The sequence below is a fragment of the Cavia porcellus genome, unplaced genomic scaffold (assembly GCF_034190915.1).
Source record: "Cavia porcellus strain 051 isolate PalLab524CR breed Dunkin Hartley unplaced genomic scaffold, mCavPor4.1 scaffold_5, whole genome shotgun sequence".
Taxonomy (NCBI): domain Eukaryota; kingdom Metazoa; phylum Chordata; class Mammalia; order Rodentia; family Caviidae; genus Cavia; species Cavia porcellus.
Genome location: NW_026947488.1, coordinates 61,628,791 through 61,650,582, shown reverse-complemented (window position 1 = coordinate 61,650,582; position 21,792 = coordinate 61,628,791). Strand labels below are relative to the sequence as shown.

Here is a 21,792-nt window from a genome sequence, read left to right as displayed (position 1 = left end):
CTCAGCCCTGAACCAGGTTCTGATTTCTAAACTTTCTTGGATTTCTCAGGAATACTTAAAAAGTTATAGAAGTTCTCTGAAACTTGTTGTTTGTCTTAGTTATTTTTCTCATTATTGAGACAAAAACCCAAAACCCATAGTAAAGGTAACAAGGGTTTATTTAGCTCACAGTTTATAGAGATTTCAGTCCATGATCAACTGGCTCCCTTTGGGGGCGCTTGGCAGTGCGGCAATAGTTCACCAAGGGCACAATGTAGCAAAAGTTATAAGGAGACTTAATGGCATCGTTCTGTGTTTTATTTTATCCAAACTGCTGAGATTAGAGCAGCGTCCTGATTAACCAGTCAGTGGACTGATTGAATTATCATACACCCTTAATTCCAGTATCACACAGTGGATTCAGCCACCTCTGAAAAAGCCCTGTGACTACAGGAGGCTTTGGGTAGACATCTAGTAACAAACCTTAACAGTGTTAAAGGTTGCCTTTTGGAGAAGGCCTCAGAATAACACAACATTTTAATATCTAATCCTCCCTGCCCAAAAAAGAAGAGGAAGAGGAGAAAGTACAAGAAATAATACTCTCTACAGTTTATTGCTCAGTCTCCTAATTTCTAGTTTTTTATCTTTTTATTGGGACTTTAAAAATGCTTTTGTCCTGTTTCCCATTCTTCACATCCAGCTGCTTTTCACCCAGTCAGTACTACAATTTGTCCCTCATACTGTGATACAACTACCTTCTTTTGTTGAGAAGATCATTCTAATTTTGATAGATTCCTCAACATCCTAGCTTGTGTCGGATCTCCAGATATGAATAAAATGTATGTTCCCTACCCATGCAGCTTAAGAATTCAGAATCCCACCTAGTTGTTACTAATCTGTAATCATTGCAAAAATTTTTGAAATACTAGTAGTTAGGAAATTAGTGTTCCTTTCTTGGCAAAAATACTGAAATACATGTGGCCAGCTAACAAATGACCCACTGTAAGAAGACAACAACAGAAAGGTAGAAACGTTGTATTAGTAAAGGAATGGTTGTGACAGAATGCATTTATTTAGCAACAGGACCAAATAATATTATAAATATGGTCATAAAATAAAATTTCAAAGATAAAATTTCTAGAATAAAAAGCTACATAGAACAGTTTAACACTCTGAAATAGTATCAGCTACATTCCCAGAATATATCAACAAAATTCTATGCCTATTCAAAAGCTTGAGCTAATTTAGGCTACTACATTCCCTTATGTATTAATAGTTATTGTAGGTAGAATTCAATAAATTTTACTTTTTTGCTTTCGCTGTGTTTTCTAAATTTTTATGACTGTCTTTTGTAAAGAAAAACATTTCCAAAAGAAGATAAAAACAGAACTAAAATCATTTTGCCTTCAGCTTTTATAATGAAGTTTGAAAAATATAAATAAAGTTAGAATTAAAAATCAACATTTGGTTTGGTTCAGAGTACTTTCTGAATTTTTCAGTGGAAGTGAAGAAGCCCTTTCCAATGAAGACTGTGAAAATGTTTACCATTTGGTATACTCAGCACATCGCCCTGTTGCTGTGGCAGCTGGAGAATTCCTTCACAAAAAGTGAGTTAATTATCTTTGAAAACTAAGTTCCACTTTGTATTTTGTTTTACTGTTGTTTAGAGTTGGCTAGATAATAGTAAGTTTGAAGAACCATAGGGCTGAAAGTATCCAGTTCACACTACTCTGGCCTCATGGCCTGGGTACATACCATGAATCACATCTCTGAGGGTGGTATGCTTTATGATGTATTCCTTTTTCCTAAAATGACAAATGATTATGAGCTAGAGATATGAGTACAGATTTGGGCAGTATATGAAGTCTTTAAAAAGCTTTTCAAGTAACAATTTTTTCTTTCTTTAGTTTTTTTCTTTTTTAAAATAATTAGTTATCTTACTTTTTCAATATTTGTAATCTAAATATTAAGCAGTGTCAGTTTCAAAATGTCTGTCTAACATTTCATAGTTTTTTTCCATCTTCGGGGGATAAGAATTATTTCAGTCTATAACCTATAATAATTCTGAAACTGACATATACAGTTAAGGGTAAATTTTTTAAATTTCATCTATTTTTTTGGCAAAGAGAGAGAACTAAACTTATAAACATTAAATGAAATCTTTTTATTGTTTCTGTGTATTTCTGTCATTCATTAGTAGAAGTATTGTTATAATATAAATACATTATTGGTTGTATATTTTTTGCATTGTTTTCTTTTAGGTAGTTTTGCTCATGAGTTTAATTTTGTGGCCTTGATTATTGGCAGGTGAATCCAAAAGTCTATTTTGTGTACGAATTTGTGGTTATGCTAAACAATAGATGGAAATTGTGCTGTGGGCTACTATTATACATGGATAATTAACTTTGACAATGGGAAGGCATGTCCCCCTCCATCGAGTATCTACATGTTAGTACTGCAATAATAAATTGTTAAGTACTTAATTGTACTACTCAAAAGTGGGAAAAGATGTTTCTATGTGAGAAATATTTCTTAAGTGGAAATAACATACTAGTATATGCTGGCAATGAAAGTAAGGAGGAGGAAACTTAAGACTTTCAGGCATAACTTTTAAAATAATATATTGAATCTAATACCCTGACATTGCTACTCATTAAAATATTAAAAGTTTCCCTATTTATTTTGGCAAGTTGTTTGTCACAAATATCAATGATGTGTTGTAGTGTCTGTACTCATATCTCTACAACACATCATTGATAATTAATTTCCTTTTTACAGTATTATGATTTTCTAGTTTATTTTGTACTAAACTTTCTACATAATTTTGTGTTTTTAGAAACAATTTATTGCTTTTATGCCTTCAAAAAGAAACTTTTCACTTTTAATAACTTATTCTTTTACCATTCTTCCACCATCTGATATAGTTATCTATTAGAAATCCTAACAACTAAGATACAGAGGAGCCCTAGGACTACATGCTATGTGTATGTGTGCTTGTGCATCAGTGTCATGCAGTCTGTACATTAATGAGCAATCTTAACCAACCATTAAAAATAGTAAAACATACCTGAAAAGAATATTTTAATATATCACCAAAAGCTCCATATTATAACATTAAAAACTTAAGCTAATTTGAGTACCTTATATTTATAAGTATCTAAAGTGTTGTATTTTAAGTTATCAAGAAGTTTGATGTTCTCCATTTACTGCCTAAAGACAAAACCACTCTTTATTATGTGTGTGATACTGGTATTGAACTCAGGACCTTATGCTTGCTAGGTAAGCTTTCTATATAAACTATATCTGTAACCCATTTTAAATTTTAAGAAAAATTCTTGGCAAGTTGCCAAGGTTGCCCTCAAACTTGTGATCCTCCTGCCAAATGTTACCAAACACCTAGAAGAACCTTCTCTTGAGCTATTATGTTTTAAGAAGTCATTAAGATTATTTTATTTAAATAGAAAAAAAGGGAAACAGAAAAAAGGGTATCAATAATACAGAATTCCAAAAAAATTACATTAAATAAATAAACACTAAGAAATCACTAGCTGATAAGTTACATACTGTCATCTCAGAAATAGTTGTTCAGGTTACAAAATTAAAGCACACAAAATGGACATTCAAACAGACTGCAAACAGTTTTGCTCAACAATTGAACAAAAACAGTAATGTGGTCATCTATCTTACACACTTAAACATACATGCAGTTATATTGTTTAAAGCACTTTCTTTTCCTCTTTTTACAATAACAATTACACTTTTTGGGTTTTACTCCTGCAGTTCTTACTATGTTTTACACTAGAGACACAATGTGATATTTATAAATATGATTCTTATTTATTTCACTTATGAGGATAGTCTCAAGTTGCCTCCATTTCGATATGAAGGCCTTAAGCTCATCCTTTTTATAGCTTAATAATATTCCATTGTATAAAAATACCACATTTTTTTCATCTACTGCCGTTGATGGGCATTTTGGTTGTTTCCAAGATTTAGCTATTACAAATTATGCTGCTATGAACATAGGTGCACATATATCACTGTGACATAACTTTTTCCGATTTTCTGGGAAAATACCCAGGAAGGAAATAGCTGAGTTGAATGGAGTTTCCATCCTAGTCTTCTGAGAAATCTCCATAATGATTTCCATAGTGACTGCACCAGTCTGCACTCCCACCAACAATGCAGCAGTGTTCATTTTCCCCTGCAACCTTGCCAACATTTGTTATCAGTTGTTTTCTTGATTGTAGCTATTCTTTCCAGAGTGAGAAGAAATCTCAGTGCTGTTTTAATTTGTATTGCTCGAATGACCAGTGATAGGAAACATTTCTTTGTATTTATTTGCCATCTGTATATCTTCATCTGAAAGCTGTGTGTTCATCTCAGACGCCCATTTTTTGGAGAGGGTTTTTAAATTTGGGGGCGAGGTTTGATGTTTTTCAGTTCTTTATCTTTTCTGAGGGGTTGCTGGCTATAATTCTTTCCCATTCTGTGGGTTTTCTGTTCACTCTGTTGGTGATTTCTTTTGAAGTGCAGAAACTTTTCAATAATACGAGATTCCAGTTGTTGATTCTTTTAAGTGTTTCCCATGCAGTTTGCATTTTGTTCATGAATTCTCTGCCTAACCATATGTTTCCAAGATTTCTACCTACCTTGTCTTCCAGTAGATTTAGTGTTTCTGTTTTAATATTTAGATCTTCAATCCATTTAGACTTCAGTTTTGGGCATGTGGATATGCATGAGTCTAGTTTCAGTCTTCAGCATGTGGAGAGCCAATTTTCCCAACGCTATTTATAAAAGAGGCTGTCTTTCTTCTGGTGAACATGTTTAGCACCTTTGTCAAATATCAGGTGGCTGAATGTCTTTGTAGTTGTGTTTGCATCTTCTAATCTGTTCCACTGATCCTCAGGTATATTTCTTTGCCAATGCCATGCTCATTTTATCACTGTGGCTTTGTAGTATACTTTCAAGTCAGAAACTGAGATGCCTCTTGCCTTGCCTTTGTTGCCCAGAATTGCCTTTGCTATTCTAGGTCTCTTTTGTTTCCAAATCAATTTTAAGAGTGTTTTCTCTAGATCTGTGAAATATGTCGATCGTATTTTGATTGGGATTGCATTAAATCTGTGTAACAGTTTTGGGTGTATGGCCATTTTCACAATGTTGGTTCTCTCTAGCAAAGAGCAAGGAATATCCTTCCATTTTCTAATATCCTCTTCAATCTCCTTTTTAGTGTAGCATAATTTTCAGCATATAGGTTTTTTACAATCTTAGATTGATTTCTAAGTATTTCATTGTATTAGATGCTATTGTGAAGGGCGATATTTCCATAATTTCTCTCTCACTGAGGTTTTTGTTTGTGTACCAGAATGCTATTGATTTTTGAGCATTGACTTTGTATCCAGCTACACTGCTGAATTTGTTTATTACCTCTAGTAGTCTTTTGGCTCTTCCATATAGAGTATCATGTCACGTGCAAATAGTAATAGTTTAACTTCTTCCTTTCCTATCTTTATTCCTTTTATTTCTTTCTCTATTCTGATTGCCATGGCTACTATTTCCAGAGCTATATTGTATAGGAGTGGTTATAGTGGACATCTTTGTCTTGTTCCTGATTTTAAAGGGAAAGCTCTCAGTTTTTCTCTGTTTAGTATAATGTTGGCTGTTGGTTTATTATAGATGGCCTTTATGAGATTGAGGTAGACACCGTGTATTACGAGTTTCTGAAGGATTTTTATCATGACCATGTGTTGGACTTTATCAAAAGCTTTTTCTGCATCTATTGAGATGACCATGTGGTTTTTATTTTTGGCTCTGTTGATGTTATGTACTACATTTATTGATTTGCCTATGTTAAACCGTCCCTACATTTCTGGAACGAATCCCACTTGGTCATGTGTATACTCTTCTTGATGATTTGTGGCATTCTATTTGCCAGTATTTTATTGAGAATCTTTGCATCAATGTTCATTAGTGAGATTGGCCTATAGTTCTCCTTTTTGGTTGGGTGTCTGGTTTTGGTATCAGAGTAATAATTTGCCTCCAGGAATGTTAGGGAGGATTCCTTTTCAATTCCATTTCAGAGTTTAAGGAGTACTGGCATCAAACATGCTTTAAATTTCTTGTAGAATTCAGCCGTGAATCCATCCAGTTGTGTGCTGTGGGCTTTTCTTTGTATGTAAGTTTTTAATTACATTTTCAATTTCAATAGCTGATACTGGGTTATTCAGATTTGCTATATCTTCTTGGTTGAGCTTTGGTAGTTCATATGTTTCTAGAAATCTGTCCATTTTCTCTGTGTTTTCCACTCTCTGTGAGTAGAGATTTTCAAAGTAGGTATTCATGATCTTTTGAATTTCCATGGGATCTGTAGTAATTTCCCCCTTTTCAGTCCTTATTGCATGAATTTCGGTTTTTTTCTTTTCTTTTTCTTGATAAGGTTAGGTAGAGGTTTGTCAGTTTTGTTTATTTTCTCAACCAGCTTTTTGATTCATTAATTCTTTGTATTTTTTTTAGTTTCAATTGCATTGATTTCTGCTCTAATTTTTACAGTTTCCTCTCTTCTTGGGTTGAACTTGCTCTTTTCTAGAAAATTGAGATGAAGCATTAGGTTGTTTATTTGTGCTCGTTCTGTTTTCTTGATATGACAATTTATTGCTATATATTTTCCTTTTAAGACTGCTTTCATTGCATCCATCAGATTGCAGTATGTTGTTTCTCCGTTTTCATTAAATTGTAGGTGTTACTTTATTTCTTCTTTAGTTTCATCTGTAGCCCACTGGTTGTTCAGAAGGTTGTTATTTAATTTCCATGTATTTATAAAGGTTTTGCCATTTCTTTTGCCATTAATTTCCAATTTTAGTTCACTATGGTCAGATATTATGCATGGAATAATTTCAATACTTTTGCAGTTACTTAAGAATGTTTTATGAGATAATATATGGTCTTTTTTGGAGAATGTCCATGAACAGCTGAGAAGAATGTATACTCTGATGTGGTTACGTAGAATACTAAGTCTAATCTACTAATCTACTAAGTCAAATTGCTCATAGATACGATTTGGTTCTGTGATTTCTTTGCTGACCTTTTGTCTTGTTGGCCTATCTCTTTGTGTAAATGTGGTATTGAGGTCCCCTGTTACAATTGTGTTCTTGTGTATTTGGTTTTTCATGTCCATTAGTATTTGTCTTATATAGTTGGGTGCTCCTGTATTTGGTGCATATATATTTATAATTGTTAGTTCTTCCTCTTGAATTTTTGCATTAACGAGTATGTAGTAACCTTCGTATCTCTTTTAATCATTTTAGGTTTGAAGTTCACATTGTCTGCAAATAGAATAGTTACCTTTGCTTTTTTTCTGGGTTCCTGTTGCATGGAATACTATTTTCCATCCTTTGACTTTTAATCTATGAGTTTCCTTTTGGGTCGGATGTGTTTCTTGTGTATAGCATATTGTGAGATCGTATTTCTTGATCCATTCTGTCAACCTATTTCTTTTCATAGGTGAATTGAGGGCATTTACATTGTGGATATTACTGATATGTACTAGTTCGACTTTGTTGTTTTATGTTTCAGTTGTGTGCTTTCTGCTTTTCCTCCTTGTTTAATTGCTTGTTCTACCTGGTGGTTTCTTTCTGTTGTTTTGGAGATTGTGGTCATCTTTATCTCTGTAGTATGTCTTTCAGTACTCCTTTTAGGGTTGGTTTGGTGGACATGAATTTGTTAAGTTGTTCTTTGTCATGGAAGTACCTTGTTTCTTCATTAAATTCGAATGAAAGTTTTGCTGGGTACATCAGTATGGTTTGAAAGTTAAACTTATCTCACTCCAAGCTGGTCTTGACATAGAGGTTTGTCCTGAAAAGTCTACTGAGATTCTAATGGACTTTCCTTGATAGGTGAGTTGTGTCTTTTCTCTAACAGCCTTTTAGTATTCTGTTTTTATGCTGCATGTCTGGGATTTTATTATTATATGTCTGGATGTAGATTTATGTTGGTTCTGAATGGTGTTCTATATGCCTCACTTATCTGCATATCAGATTTTTTTCCCCATGTTTGGGAAACTTTCTGCTGTTACTTCTGTGAATATTTTAGTTACGTCATTTACATTGATTCCTGTGTCTTCATTAATCCCTATTAGTGTAGTATTGTTGCTCTTGGCATCATCTTGGAGCTGCTGGACTGTCATTTCATGCTGTTATTTTTAAAAGTTCTATCCTTTAATGATCGCTGATTACCATTGTGTCCTCAAGGTCTGAAATTCTATCCTCAGTTTCATTTAAACTGTTTTGCCAACTTGCAATAGAATTTTTTGTTTCTTGGATGTCTCTTTAAGTTTGTTTCATGAATTCTTCATGGTTTCTATATTGTTCATTCAAGGTTTCAATTAGTTTTCCATGCTCTTGTACTTTTTTATCTATTTATTCTCTAGTTGGGCTGAGCAACTCCTTTACCAAGGTTGTTATTTCTGTTTTTACATAAGAGATTATTTCTAATTTGATTTCCTCTATAGCCTCATGGGAGTTGTTTTGTTGTTGTTGTTGTTGTTGTTGTTGTTGTGTTTTTTTTTACTTGCTATCTTTTTAGAGATTTCTAGTGTGTTACTTTTGAAGTCCTCTACTTCAATGTCTCCTGTACTTGCTCCTGGTTGACTAGATGTTTGAGATTGCATTTTGCTTTTTTGTTTTGCCATTTTTCCCTTTCAGGTTAATATGTGGTCCTTCAATCCCACTAGTGTCAACTGTTGGTAGTGTGTATCTTTGGGGTCCTACTATAAGGTTGATATTTGTCCAATTGTTGGGTCCCGCAATGAAGAAATAGACCAGTCACCTGAATTCCCCCTGCGGTGCCAGTTGTGTGAGTCCTATGTTCTTGTAAGCCTAGGAATACTGATGGAAATCAACCTCTAGTTCCCGCTGTTATTGTCTTCAGGTTGTTCAGAGTCCCACATCTCCCTGTTTATAGTGCTTGTCTCGTCTGGGACCCTACTGTGTCTCTGGGTGTCCCACAGGCCCCCTAAATTTTCTCCTGACTGGGGAAGGGCTTGTTGGCACCCTCCTCAACCTACCTGATATTCTCTTTGTGGAGAAAGGACTCATCCACTTGCCAAGCTCTCCTACTTCTGGAGGGGGCTTCTCTGTTGTTCCTGTTTACCTACTGAAGATGGCAAACTCTATTCCTGTTTTAGGGGCAAACTCACCTCACTGATGGAAGTTCTTCTGAGTTCTTCTTACTGAGTCTCCCTTCAATACTGTATGGTAAATCTACTGCAGTCCAACGTTCTGGGGAGAGGTGTGGGAGCCAAAGATCAACAGCAATCCTAGGTCCAGTAGGTAGGGGCTCCCTGATGGCAGAAGTGGGACTGCGGGGACTTGTGTCACAGGTTGGAGTTCCTAGGTCCTGAGGTTAGTGGCCAGGACTGTGGGACTCAGGAGGCACCCAGTTCTGGCCCAGCCTCCTGTGTACCTCTGGCTGGAGTTCCTGATTCCTGCAAGGTAATCTGCAGAGATGGTGGGAGTCGCAGGTGGAGCCAGGGTCTAGGCTGGCCCTGTGTGCACCTCTGGCTGAAGTTCCCGGGTTCTGGGAGGTGGTCTGCGGAGATGGCGGAAATCGTTATTAAGATCTTAAAACTCAAAATCAGTCATGCTTCTACCAACCAAGATTAAACTTTTCTGTTATATTCTACTTGAATTAGTTTGTTCTTACATCATATGAAATTGTTCTCATTTTATTCAGTTAGCCCTTTATTTAAGACCCTATCCTGATCTACATAACTCATAGAAGCTACTTGCCTATTCATGTGACACCTGAGATAAGTATGCACTGAGTTTATTGCCACACATGAACAGAGAGTTCCATGAGAATAGGGACTTTTGCTTTGTTTACTGATACTTGCCTATATTTCCTTACTGCCTAGAATAGTGGCTGGAAATATGAGATATTTAGCAGACCTTAAGTTACTTGCTTGTTTACTTGCTTGCTTCTTTGCTTGTATGTTTTTTTAGATAACCTCTCAGTATATAATCCATGGTTCCCTGAATTGACAGCAGTCCTCCGGCCTAGAGCCTCTGAATTCTGGGATCATAGGCTTATGCCACCATACCTAGCAGTCCTTACATTTTATTAGAATGTATCTAAAGCTTTCGTATCCTTTCTTACCCACATTTTAGAAATTTGTTATTAATTGGTATTTTCATAAACATAGTATTAAATGTCATTTTTATTGAAAACTGCTATTTCTTGATAATGGGCTATCAATGTAGAACAATTAAGAGGTAATGAAGACTTAAAGAAATTGTACAATTATTGCTTGAAGATTTGGTTAAATTCTGTAATACTGTAAAATCAACATTTAAGAAAGTAGAACTCGGGGCTGGGTATTTAGCTCAGCGGCATAAGCGCCTGCCTTGCAAGCAGGCAGTCATGAGTTCAATCCCTGGTACTGATAAAAAGGAAAATGACCAAAAAAAGAAAAAGAAAAAAAGTAGAACTCAAATAAAAAATAGACCTCAATTTAAGTTTTAGAAGTAACAATCATACATAGCAGTGCTTGTATTTTTCATAAATATTCAAGTATTCATTATTTATCAGTAAAGAAAGCTTACTACATTTATGTATGGTTGATCTGTTTGAAATTTCTGAAATCTAACCATTTTGACCTGTAGAGATAACATTGATACATTTGTATTGAACTAGATTGAAAATAGTAGACATTTTGTAACACTAACATGATTTATATGAGGGGTAGTAAAATTCGTATTCATGTGAGTTCTTAATGCTGTTTTTTTCCCCCTCAGGTTGTTTAGCAGACATGACCCACAAGCAGAAGAAGCATTAGCAAAGAGGAGAGGAAGGAATAGTCCTAATGGGAATCTTATTAGGATGCTTGTCCTTTTTTTTCTTGAAAGTGAGGTAAAAAAAAATTAACTATATTTTATTACATAATAAATAAAACTGTCATTTAATTTATTGTAATTAATTGATTTTTTTCAGTCAAATGAAAGCAGTCCAGTCTCTTGTACATTTTTTCAACTGCTTGATTATAAAATCACTATTCTACCTTTTGTAGGAAAAAAGTTGTGTATATATTTGTAGGTGTGGTGCAACACTGAATATAGACTAGTAAATTTTTATGCTGTTTCAGTATTGCAGTTTACTTCATACTTTTTTTACTTGAATTCTTATCTGTAACTTTTAAATTGTTTACAAAGTTGTCAGTCTGTTAAAACCTTTAAGTCTATCATTTGAAAATCTTACTACTGAATTAGGAAAAAAATATTCAGTTGTTTTACTTGACGGTAAAGTTTACTGGTAAGTACCATGGCAATATAACTTCATGCTATAGTCAGTTATCATTTAAATAATATTATAAGACTGAGGCAGAAAGATTCCTGCAGCAGCCAGCCTGGACTACATAGTGAGACCTTGGCTTAAAAAAACAAGTGATTTTATACTTACACTCATAATGTGTTACGTATCGGGATGTTTTGCCAGATAAACTTTCATTTGCCTACTAATACACTGTGACATTTTTATTACTAGGATGACATTGGGAGAACTGGTAAATTTAACTTAATGAGCCCCAAATGAATTTAGAAATGAGTGACAATAGAGTTACAAAACAACTAAAGAAATTCTAGAAATTTAAGGCTCAATTTTACTTGGGAAAAAGTGTTTTTCACTTATATTTGAATGTTAGGGAAGAAGAGAACTTCAGAAGTTCAAATCTGAGAGTGCTAGAGGAACTATAGGAATTAGAAAGAGACAAATAGGCAAGTTACATGAAAAATAAAATCAGAGAACTATGTACTGAATGAATTGAATGACATTGGTTAGGACATAGCAGGGTAGTTAACCTAGATTTTGAGTTGTGATGGACAGAGAAAAAATAAACTTAAAAAACAAAACCAGCTGGAGATTTGGCATTTGACTAAAAAATGTATTTAAGAATAATGTTTTAATGTGCTCACCATTCACCTGTGTATGTTGTTAAAATGCCATAATGTTCATCCCTAAGATACAAATGAGTTCCTGGGATTGTTTGTTTCTTTGACTTAGTTTTGGTTTTTTGTTTTTGTTTCTGTTTCATTTTTCAAGATTGACCTTTGAGTAGCTCTATTTTAGTGGACATAATTTATTTAGAAATTGTACACTTAATACTGGAGGGGATTATTTGAATTTTAAATGATTTGACATATGAAAGGTTATTTTAAGTTTCTACCTACCATACAGTGTAATCTTTCATTGTTCTTATGTAACTAACAGACAGGTTAGAAAACAGAAAAAACTTTAGATAAAATATTGGAAGTAGTTTTGAACCTAATTAAAGAAAGGTTAGAATATACGTTGAAAATTATAATTAAAATTACCGGGAAAATGAAATTGATTTGTCCTCTATATAAACTTAGAAGAAAGATATAAATCAAAATATATGTCTATTTAGTAGGACAAAATTCACATGAATACAAATAATTTTAATTTATATAATACTTAATTTATAAATACATTTTGATACCATTTTACTTGTTCATGTTGTCATACAGTGATTTTTTTTAAAAAAGTGTTGAAGAGTTACAGTTTTTGTTCATCTCATTTTTAAAGAATCCTCTACGTGATTTTCACACTTTTTAAAAAAATAACACTGAAAATAAATTTTATTGTAGCGTTGTTACATTTCCCATTCTTTTTTAATCCCAGAGTGTTTTGTTTTTAAAAGCCATTGAAAATGCCTCACTGTCTTCTTCTTATAATGTCATCTTCCACTTTGGTTTAAAGTGTTTGAAAAGTGATTATGATGTTCTCCCCTTACTGGGGCATGTTAGAACTTTTTTTCTTTTTCCCTCAAACATTGTTTTACTTGGTAATCTAACAGAAAGTTGACACTACTGAGTTCTCTGGTTGTCGCGGGTGCCCACAGACAGTAGGACTATCCTAGGTTTAGTATTATATCAAACCAATCTTTGACTGGTCATCCTGCATTGAAAAAACCCTGTTTCTCAAAATAAAAAGGGATAGGAATGTAACTCAGTGATCCCTCCCTCGGTTTCAATCTTCAATACAAAAAAAAAAAAAAAAAAAAAAAAAAACCTCAAAAATTTTCAGAGGAATATTGACAGTGTACCAGAGCTAAATTTTAATTTGCTTCGGTTCAAGATCAAATGGGTTGAATTGTGCCATCAACTTCACCATAAAAACCTCGAAACTAAATTAGTCAAGATGGAAGAGGTGCCCCACATGGTGGCACATTCTTGTAATCCCAGCAGTAAGGAGTCAGAAGCAGAATAGCAGTTTGAGGCCAGTCTGAACTACATAGTGTGATCCTGTCTCAAAAAACAAAACAGAACAAAGAAATTGTATTACCAATTCACCAAAACAGTGAGGAGTTTATGGAACCTTCAAAGTGAGAAAAGACTACTGAAAGGTTTTTGCCCCAGATGGGATGGGGGGCGGGGCTGGGAGGCAGAACCAAGGGGCTCTATCTTGAGGTCAGCTTTTCCTGCCTCTAGGCAATTTACCTGTGGCATCAAATGAATACCAATGGGCTACCTGTGCATCACTAATGCCCCTTAGGCGCCACCCCAAACCTGAGCTACATGTATGCCCCGCACTGCGTGTCCAGCAGAGAAAAAGCCAGACTTCAGTGGTTGGGGGTTTTGTTTTTCTTTCTCCGCGTTTTCAGAATAAAGGCCTCTTTTATTTCATACTTCTTATCTTTTGGCGGTGCCAAAAATCCTATCAACTGCAAATTTCAGTAATGTTATCCAGTAGTATAGTCCATAAAGCAAAAATAGAAAATTCCATTTTTAACTGAGATTTCCTGACGAACTCCAAAATACACTAAAAATCAGAGCAGCAGAAGGTGGTAAGTAGGTAACATATAAATAGTAAATAAGTGGCTGTCCTTTAGTCAAGCTCATTTGTCACTTTGCAACTGTTGGTACAGTGTGCCTGAGAGGCAGAGATAGATAGTAAATGCTCAGATAATTCATGGCCACCAATAAAGATGAGAAAATTTTACATTCAAAAGACAAATTTCCTATACAGTAGAAAGAAAACCTACCTGATGTAGAGCTCCTCTTTCCACTTTCCTGCTCAATCAAGAAGACCAGTATCTTGTAATCAGACTCAAAGGATGCAGAGTTGGTATTGATGGTCCATGTGTATAACTCCCACACTCAGGAGGCTGAGGCAGGAAGATTGCCAACTTGGGCTACATAAAATGTTCAAGACCAACCTGAATTATTTACTGAGACCCTATCTCCAAAAAATAAAAATAAAAGGCGGGGGGGATGAACGGATGGATTCTGGCTACTTCCATTCTTGAATCTAAACCATTAATATATATAACTGCCCCAAAGGATCTCTGAAACTTGAAAGAAGCATAATACTCAACCTACTGACAAAAATACTTAAAATTCTTTCTCCCAGGTGAGAATTATGCCATTGGAAGAAAGACATGCCATGTGAAAGGAGACTGTTTAGAAAGAGGAAGATACTTTACAGAAATAAAAACTTGATTTTAAAATCTAAGAAGGGTAGTCAATAAATATTGGTCTCAGTGGACACATCCAAGGATTGGGTATAGATTGCCCAAAGTTTTCTTAATACAAAAGAAGAAAAGCCTAAGAGAAATAGAGTACAGATTAAAAGTCATATTGATTTAGTAGGAGCTCTGTAGAGAAAATGAAAGAAACTAACCAGAAGACAGACACATAGCTCAGAAAAGTTTATTATCTATGGACTCTGTATGCAGACTACTAGTTGAGGATGTTTTCCAGCCACATGAAAAAATGTATACAGTAAAAGAAAAATAAGAATATAAGAAACTTTGGTGAGCAAGCAGGCCTCAAAATTTAGAGCTAACCCTAAATAATATGGCTGTGAATTTTAAAGTACATAAATTAAAAACATTCTTAAAAGACAGGAGTGTCATTTTCAAATTAAATACAAATATGGTAATGGTCTTAATAATAGAAAAATATTTTAGAAAACAAAACTCTTGAGTGCTTTAGGGAAAGCACTCAAGGAAATACCGCATAGAGCAAAAAGAATAAACTGCCAAGAATAAAGCCAGGCATGGTTTAAGGAAGGAAGTTGAGGCAGGAGAATCATGAGTTTGGAGCTAACCTGGGCTGCATACAGAGTTCAAGGCCTATCTGAGCTACAGAGTGAGACCTTTTCTCAATAAATAAAAATCAAAACAAAATGTCAGGAATATTACCAGTATCAGTTATTATTGGAAGTTGAAATAAAGATATAAAAGTTACTATATGCTGTTTATATATATATATGTCTTAGTCAAAGTAAAACAAGTAGTTTTCTGATGGCATAATTTTCATCTGGTGGTATTAAGTTATAAGAAATGCTGTCTTAGTTACATTTCTCTCCTTGCTGAGACAAATACCCCCCACACACAAGTTAAGGGAAGCAAAGTTTATTTAGCTCACAGTTTGTAGAGGTTTCAGTCCAAAGGTGGTTGGTTCTAAGACACAGTCATGCATGGCAGAGGGGCAATAGTACATGGTAGCAGAAAAGAGCAAGAGCAACAAGAGACAGACAGGACTCTGCCTCTTATATAGTATGCAGCTATCCACCCAAAGATAAGTATAGCACTTACATCCTTAATCCCAGCAATGCACATCAGATCAGTCACACACTGTAGATTCAGCTGCCTTTAAAAAAACATTACTGCATGAGGCTTTGGGGAAACATCTAGACATAAACAGGTATCTACAAAAAGAAAATGGTACAAGGACAGTATATTAAAAGATAAATGAGAATTATAGACCAAAAGCATTAAGAGTCACAGAGGGGAATACTTTATATTTATAAATGATATAAATCACCAAATGTAGAATTATGCATATAAATACCTGTTCTGTGAACATATACATCTACATAATCAAGCATAAAAACCTATTTCTTCAGCATATTTTATAGTGGTAAAATATGCATTACAAAATTTATACCGTACAATCAGTACTGCCATTCATTCTCCAGAACTTTTGGAATAAACCATATTACTCAAGGTTTAATGACCAACAAGTAGTACAGAGATTGTGTTAAGTGTTTGATGAGTAATATCATCACTTGAGAACATGGGTTCCAGTGAAAATTAGGAAGAAAACAATGACCAATAAAATGAGATTAGGTAAGGGTTTTATTGAGTCAAGTGAAAATGAAAAAAAGAGAAGAGAGATCATGATTTTTTTTTGTCTTTACCAAGTGAAAATGTAAAGTAAGCAAGGCTAACACTAAGGTCTCAAATAAGATTAAAGGAAAAAATTGGTTATTTCTTTTTTTAAAAAATAGAAAACAAGAATTTAAAAGAGACAAGCAGGTATAGTAAAAAGTGACTTAGCTTTGGGTTATAATTTTGAGAATGCTGCTAATTAGCTCTCTGTTTTCTCATTGGACTAAGAGATCCTAAATTTTACCAACATAAATGTTGTAATTTATTTTACATACTGTGTCCTGAATTATATATATTGTTCTTTAAATGCTTCTTAGAATCATTGAGTCAAAGCCATTTTAACTACGATGAAAATGGTTCATTAACTCAAATAATAATAGTAGATGTTTTTCTCATTAAATATTCTTTAGTTACACTGAGTTTGTTAATTTTAGTTACATGAACATGCAGCCTACTTGGTGGACAGTTTGTGGGAGAGCTCTCAAGAACTGTTGAAAGACTGGGAATGTATGACAGAGTTGCTACTGGAAGAACCTGTTCAAGGAGAAGAAGGTATAGTATTTTGACAAGATATATAGATATATATGTTTCTGTTGATAATCATACTATATAGGTAACTGTGGCTCACTTCTTAAAAATGAATGTATGTAAGTTTGCAGTTTTTCTCAAAAGTACAATTTATTTCTTACAACAAGTAAGCATGCCTCATAGTTTACAAGTTGTTTTTGTGTTTACTCTGCTACCATGCTGCATATGTGTTTTTAAAATGTGTAAGTGCTGTGTAATACTAAAAAAAATCTTTGTGATGATTTGAGACCTAAAAAACATATTGCTGTAAAAAATAAGAACATATTGCTATAATTAATGTAAAAAAGTACATCCTGAATCTTTTTGCTGTATTAACATGTAAACTTAAAAGCCTTTGTCACATGTGATTTTCCTCTCACCTCTTCTCCCTCTCTCCCTCTCCTCCTTCATTCTTCCCTCTATGTGTGCAGTACTGAACCAAGCCCTTACATATACTGAATCATCATGCTTTATCCCAGCTCCAGTGCATAAGATTTAATTACATTACAGCTATTGCCTCATTTGGTAGGTTTTTTTGAAATTAGAAATAAGGTCATTTATCTTGCTGTTCAAGAAATGGGAGGGAGGGTCAGAGATTTAGTTCAGCAGTATAAGTTCCTGCCTAGAAAGTGTGAGGTTGTGAATTAAATTCCCAATATCAAAATTAAAAAGAAATGGGAATAATAGATATAAAATTATTTCTGAAGTATGGTTATTATACATTATGTACCATGGACTACATAATAAACATATTTCCTAAAGAGATTGTATTCTAAAAAACTTCATGAATATTAGCTCAGTACCTGAAATGCTTTTTTTCCTATACAACATATTCCTTGGTTCTCAAAGTAACCACACATAATGGAACATCTTAAAACAAACTACTAGGGCCTGGGAATATAGCTCAGTGGCACAATACCTGCCTAGCAAGCATGAGGTCCTGAATTTGATTTCCAGTTCAAACAAAAACTAAACTACTAATTATTTTAATTCATGCATTAGTCCCAAAAGATAGGCAATATAATCAGGTAACTTGGCTCACAATGGATTGGACATGAACTTCACAATCAAAAGAACTACAAATTCAAATTTTTAACTCTTATCACTTCTGACTCAAAATTTGTAATTTTTCTGATCACTTTGTTCTTCTGTAATATTGATTGCTTTTCTTACATAACATAGGTGGTTGTTATGAGTATTAAGGTAGTATAATATTCATTCCTTGTTATAACTTCCCCGCTCTCCTAAGTGATTCAACTCTTTAGAATAATAAGCAGAAGGAGCCATTCCCTGAAGTGGAGTACCTAAACAGATCACCAATTGTGTGCATCCATTCGCTGGTGTTCATGTGTTTAACCTTTTTGTATTGCATTGTGTTGTATTGTATTTTTTTGAGCAGGTCTCTGTCACTAAACTTACTATGTAAACGCCCCCCCCCCAACTGCAAACTTGTTGCAATCTTCCTACCTGCCTCAGCCTCCCATGTGGTGGGATTTCAGGCATGCACCATCACTCCCAGCCCAAGTGTTTTTTCTAAGCAGCGATGTGTATTTCTATTTTAGATTTGACAAAATATCATTAGAGAAGAAACAGGTATATATCATAGTCAGATTTAGTCCTGCCTTTTCAAAATTTAGCTCAAAATATTTGCCTCATAACTTCATTTGTTGTCTTTGCAAACTCTTCTCAGCTGGAGCTTACTATTCTATATTTGGCTCTACCTTAATTTTTATTGATTCTATTTTCATGTGTTTCTTTCATGATATTCTAAGTAAGAGCATGATACTGTTACTAAATTAACAGGGCCTTCTGCTCAGTAGGTCAGACATTGGCTATATTCTGGATTCCTTTCACTTTTGTTATAGTATTATGAACATATGTTCTTTTTGTCCTCATTTTACTTACACATTTTCCTAAATTTACTGACTTCATACATTCTCTTTAAACTAACTGTATTATTTTTACTATTAAAATTACTACTGTCCCTCGGGAATCTTAAGCAGGAGGATTCCCACAAGTTTGAGACCAGCCTGGCAACATAGTAAGTTGGAATATCTAGTGAGACCCTGTCTTAAAAAAAAAAGTCGTTACTGTCCAAGCAACATTTGAAAATGAGGCCCTCACATAATAATGAATGTGGCATGTCCCATCCATTTTCTTTACATTTTCTTTGCCTTTTTCTCAGCCATAAAATCAGCAAGTTATCAGAATAGCTTAGGGTTTCTTATTTCTGGTTCCTGCCTGTTTTCTTTCTGCTACCTCATGTTTAATAACTTTTATCTTAAAAGGAAGGCAAGGCATACAAATTATGGGAAGAAGCACCAAGGTTGTATACTTCAGTATTGTTAACTTTTTAAGATAACCTTTATAAGATATGTAAATCAATGAGTAACAATTACCAAGTCATTCATTCATCAGAATAATCTACATGACTTTACTAAATTAAAATAATTGTACAACATTAGCTATTTCATGTAGTTTAAATTTCGTTGAAGTTGAATTTCATTGGCTTGTAGTCAAGGTGTTTTGGCTCAGCTTGGGTTTTATGATATGTTTTTAGCTATAGAAGAATGACTTCTAATGTGGTAAAAAAAATTTTTAAAGCCAGCTACAGTTTTACAATATGATTCAATCTGAATAGGAAAGCCTTGGAAACTAGGCATAACAATTACAAAACTATCTGCATAATACCTCAATTTTATTCTTGAATTTTCTTCATGAGTTCTGTGTTACATATAAGTTCTGGCACATAAGTTTACTGTGCTAATATTATAACAAAATATCACTAATAACTTATTTATTGTTGAAACTACTTACAACTTAAGTTTTAGATGAATGATTTATAAAATTTCAGTAGAGAAAAGTCTAATTAAAAATAGAAGATATAGGTCTAAAATTTGGTGAAAGAGACTGCAAAACACTACAACATCAACTTAAATCACAGTAGCCTTAAGGCTGTCTTGCAGTACTTTTAGGGAGCTGTTGTTTGTGTGTGAATGTGTTTATCTACAAAGAAATACAAATTGGATAAAATTTATCAAAATAGGAAGGTGTTGATTCTTAACAACTCAACCATCAGCTAACCAGAACAACTCACTTTAAGCTCTGAGTTTTAGCTGCTTAAACTATAATATGAAGACCTTTGACCAGATAATGTTTTGATCAGTTCTATAATTCTCTCAGTAGGTGAAGAAAATGTGAATACAGTAGTAGAATTCTTCAAAGCAGAAATCAATAATTGATTTATAATTTTAAAAATATTTATTGACTATTTTTATGTGTACCAAATATTACGCTAAATGCTAAGAATACAGTATTAAATTAGCCCAAATCATTGCCTTTATGGAGCTCACATTCTTAGAAAAAAGATAACTCAAAAGCAAGTAAATAGTCAAAATATTTCCAAGAGTTAAAAAGTATCTATAATGAATAATAATAAAGAGGGAGGCCCTCTTTAGAGTGAATCTTCAAAGAAAACCTTTCTGAGGAGTCCATATACAAGCCAAGAAACTAAAAAATAAGGGATTAGCCATGAGAATTGTCAAAAAAACTACTTAGTGAAAACAGCAATTACTGAGTGTCAGAAATACAAATGTTATGTTCTAGGAACTATAATAGCTAGAACATAGTGAGACAGTGCTACAAGGTAAGATAGAGACCGAGGTAATAAAATGTTGAACATTTTTGCTTATAAATGAATTTATTTAGTTCATTCTAGGTGTAATTGGAATGCCATTGCAAGATTTTATAGAAGAAAATAATGTTCAATTCATATTTTAAGAAAAATGCCTTTATAAATATGGTTTGAAATACACAGAAAGCTAAGAAGGTAATTTTTGAATTTGTCCCGTTGGGAAACAGTAATAAAGACGAAGAGAGGAAGGTAGCATATAAAGAAAATAATAACCCACATCTGAATTAAAGATTGTAGATACTGAGCAAGAGCAGAGCAAGATAGAACAAGAGTCCCGACTAGCTATAAAAGAGATAAGAAGTAATTACATGTTTTTACACATATAGTAAAGAGTGTGCTCAAGAGGACTATGGTTAATGATGTATATCGTAAAACTGTGGTTAAAAATGTCATATATTGCTTTACGAAGCACATAAACATGATACAGTGATGATTTTTGTCACTGGCTTTAAAACATCTATTTTCAGTAGTAACCAAGAGAGAAGCCTGAGTTCAAAGTGGTAGGACTAGACTAATATGAATAGTGAGAAAATGGAGATGATGTGTGAAGAGGGATTCCAAACACTAGAATATAATCTGAATAATTTAAGGTGTGAGCAGCTACCTGTTTGGTTAATCATTGTTGGTTTTTGTCTGTGGCACAGGCTTCTTCGTTTCATTATCAGATGACTTTGCTGCCATTTCCCAAAAAGGACTTAATTAAATTTCATCCTTTTTTTTATTTTACCCTATCTCCTCATTCAGGAAAAGTTTCTAAATAGATGATTTCAGATGATTTCAGATGATTTCAAATTAAGGTATCAGTAACCATAAAATTGAATGATACATAAACACTACAACAGGTTTACTATATAGACATTTTCTTTGTTTTGTTTTTTGGTTGTTTCTTTTGAGACAGGGTCTCACTATGTAGTTAAACTGATTTTGAACTCAATATGTAGCCAGACTGCCCTTGAATTCATGGCAGTCCACCTCCTGAGAGCTGGGATTATAAGCATATGCTATCACACCTAGCAGTATAAGAATATTTCTATTCTTGAGATATATTTTCTTTCTCTCTTTCCTGTTTCCCAAATACCATATTATTTTCATAAGTAAAACAAAATGCATTTAGCTCATGAACAAATTTTTAGTTACTTTATTGCAAGCCAAATGAGAGAAATTGCTAAATTCTAGAACTGAAAACACAAAATTAATGGATGGAAAACTTTTTATTATTATTATTAGACATTGGAATATGAGAACATCTATAGATGGAAAGGCTGAAGTTGTGTCTTTTTCATAAGACAATGAAAATGTTAAAAACAAAAAATGACTGAATTAAAATGTACATACATACAAATTAAGGTGTACAAATTCCTAATTG

The 21,792-nt window shown here is 33.8% G+C and overlaps 1 protein-coding gene across 8 annotated transcripts in view; it reads left to right on the top strand.

Moving 5' to 3' along the window:
• Nucleotides 1-21,792, top strand: part of Stag1 (STAG1 cohesin complex component) — a 426,216-nt gene that overhangs the window by 305,726 nt on the left and 98,698 nt on the right. For all 8 annotated transcript variants that reach the window (XM_063249046.1, XM_063249048.1, XM_063249043.1 and 5 more), the window contains 3 exons: nucleotides 1,479-1,586; nucleotides 10,770-10,884; nucleotides 16,600-16,717. In XM_063249046.1, the coding sequence (XP_063105116.1) occupies nucleotides 1,479-1,586; nucleotides 10,770-10,884; nucleotides 16,600-16,717 (341 nt within the window). The remainder of the gene's footprint in view (nucleotides 1-1,478; nucleotides 1,587-10,769; nucleotides 10,885-16,599; nucleotides 16,718-21,792) is intronic.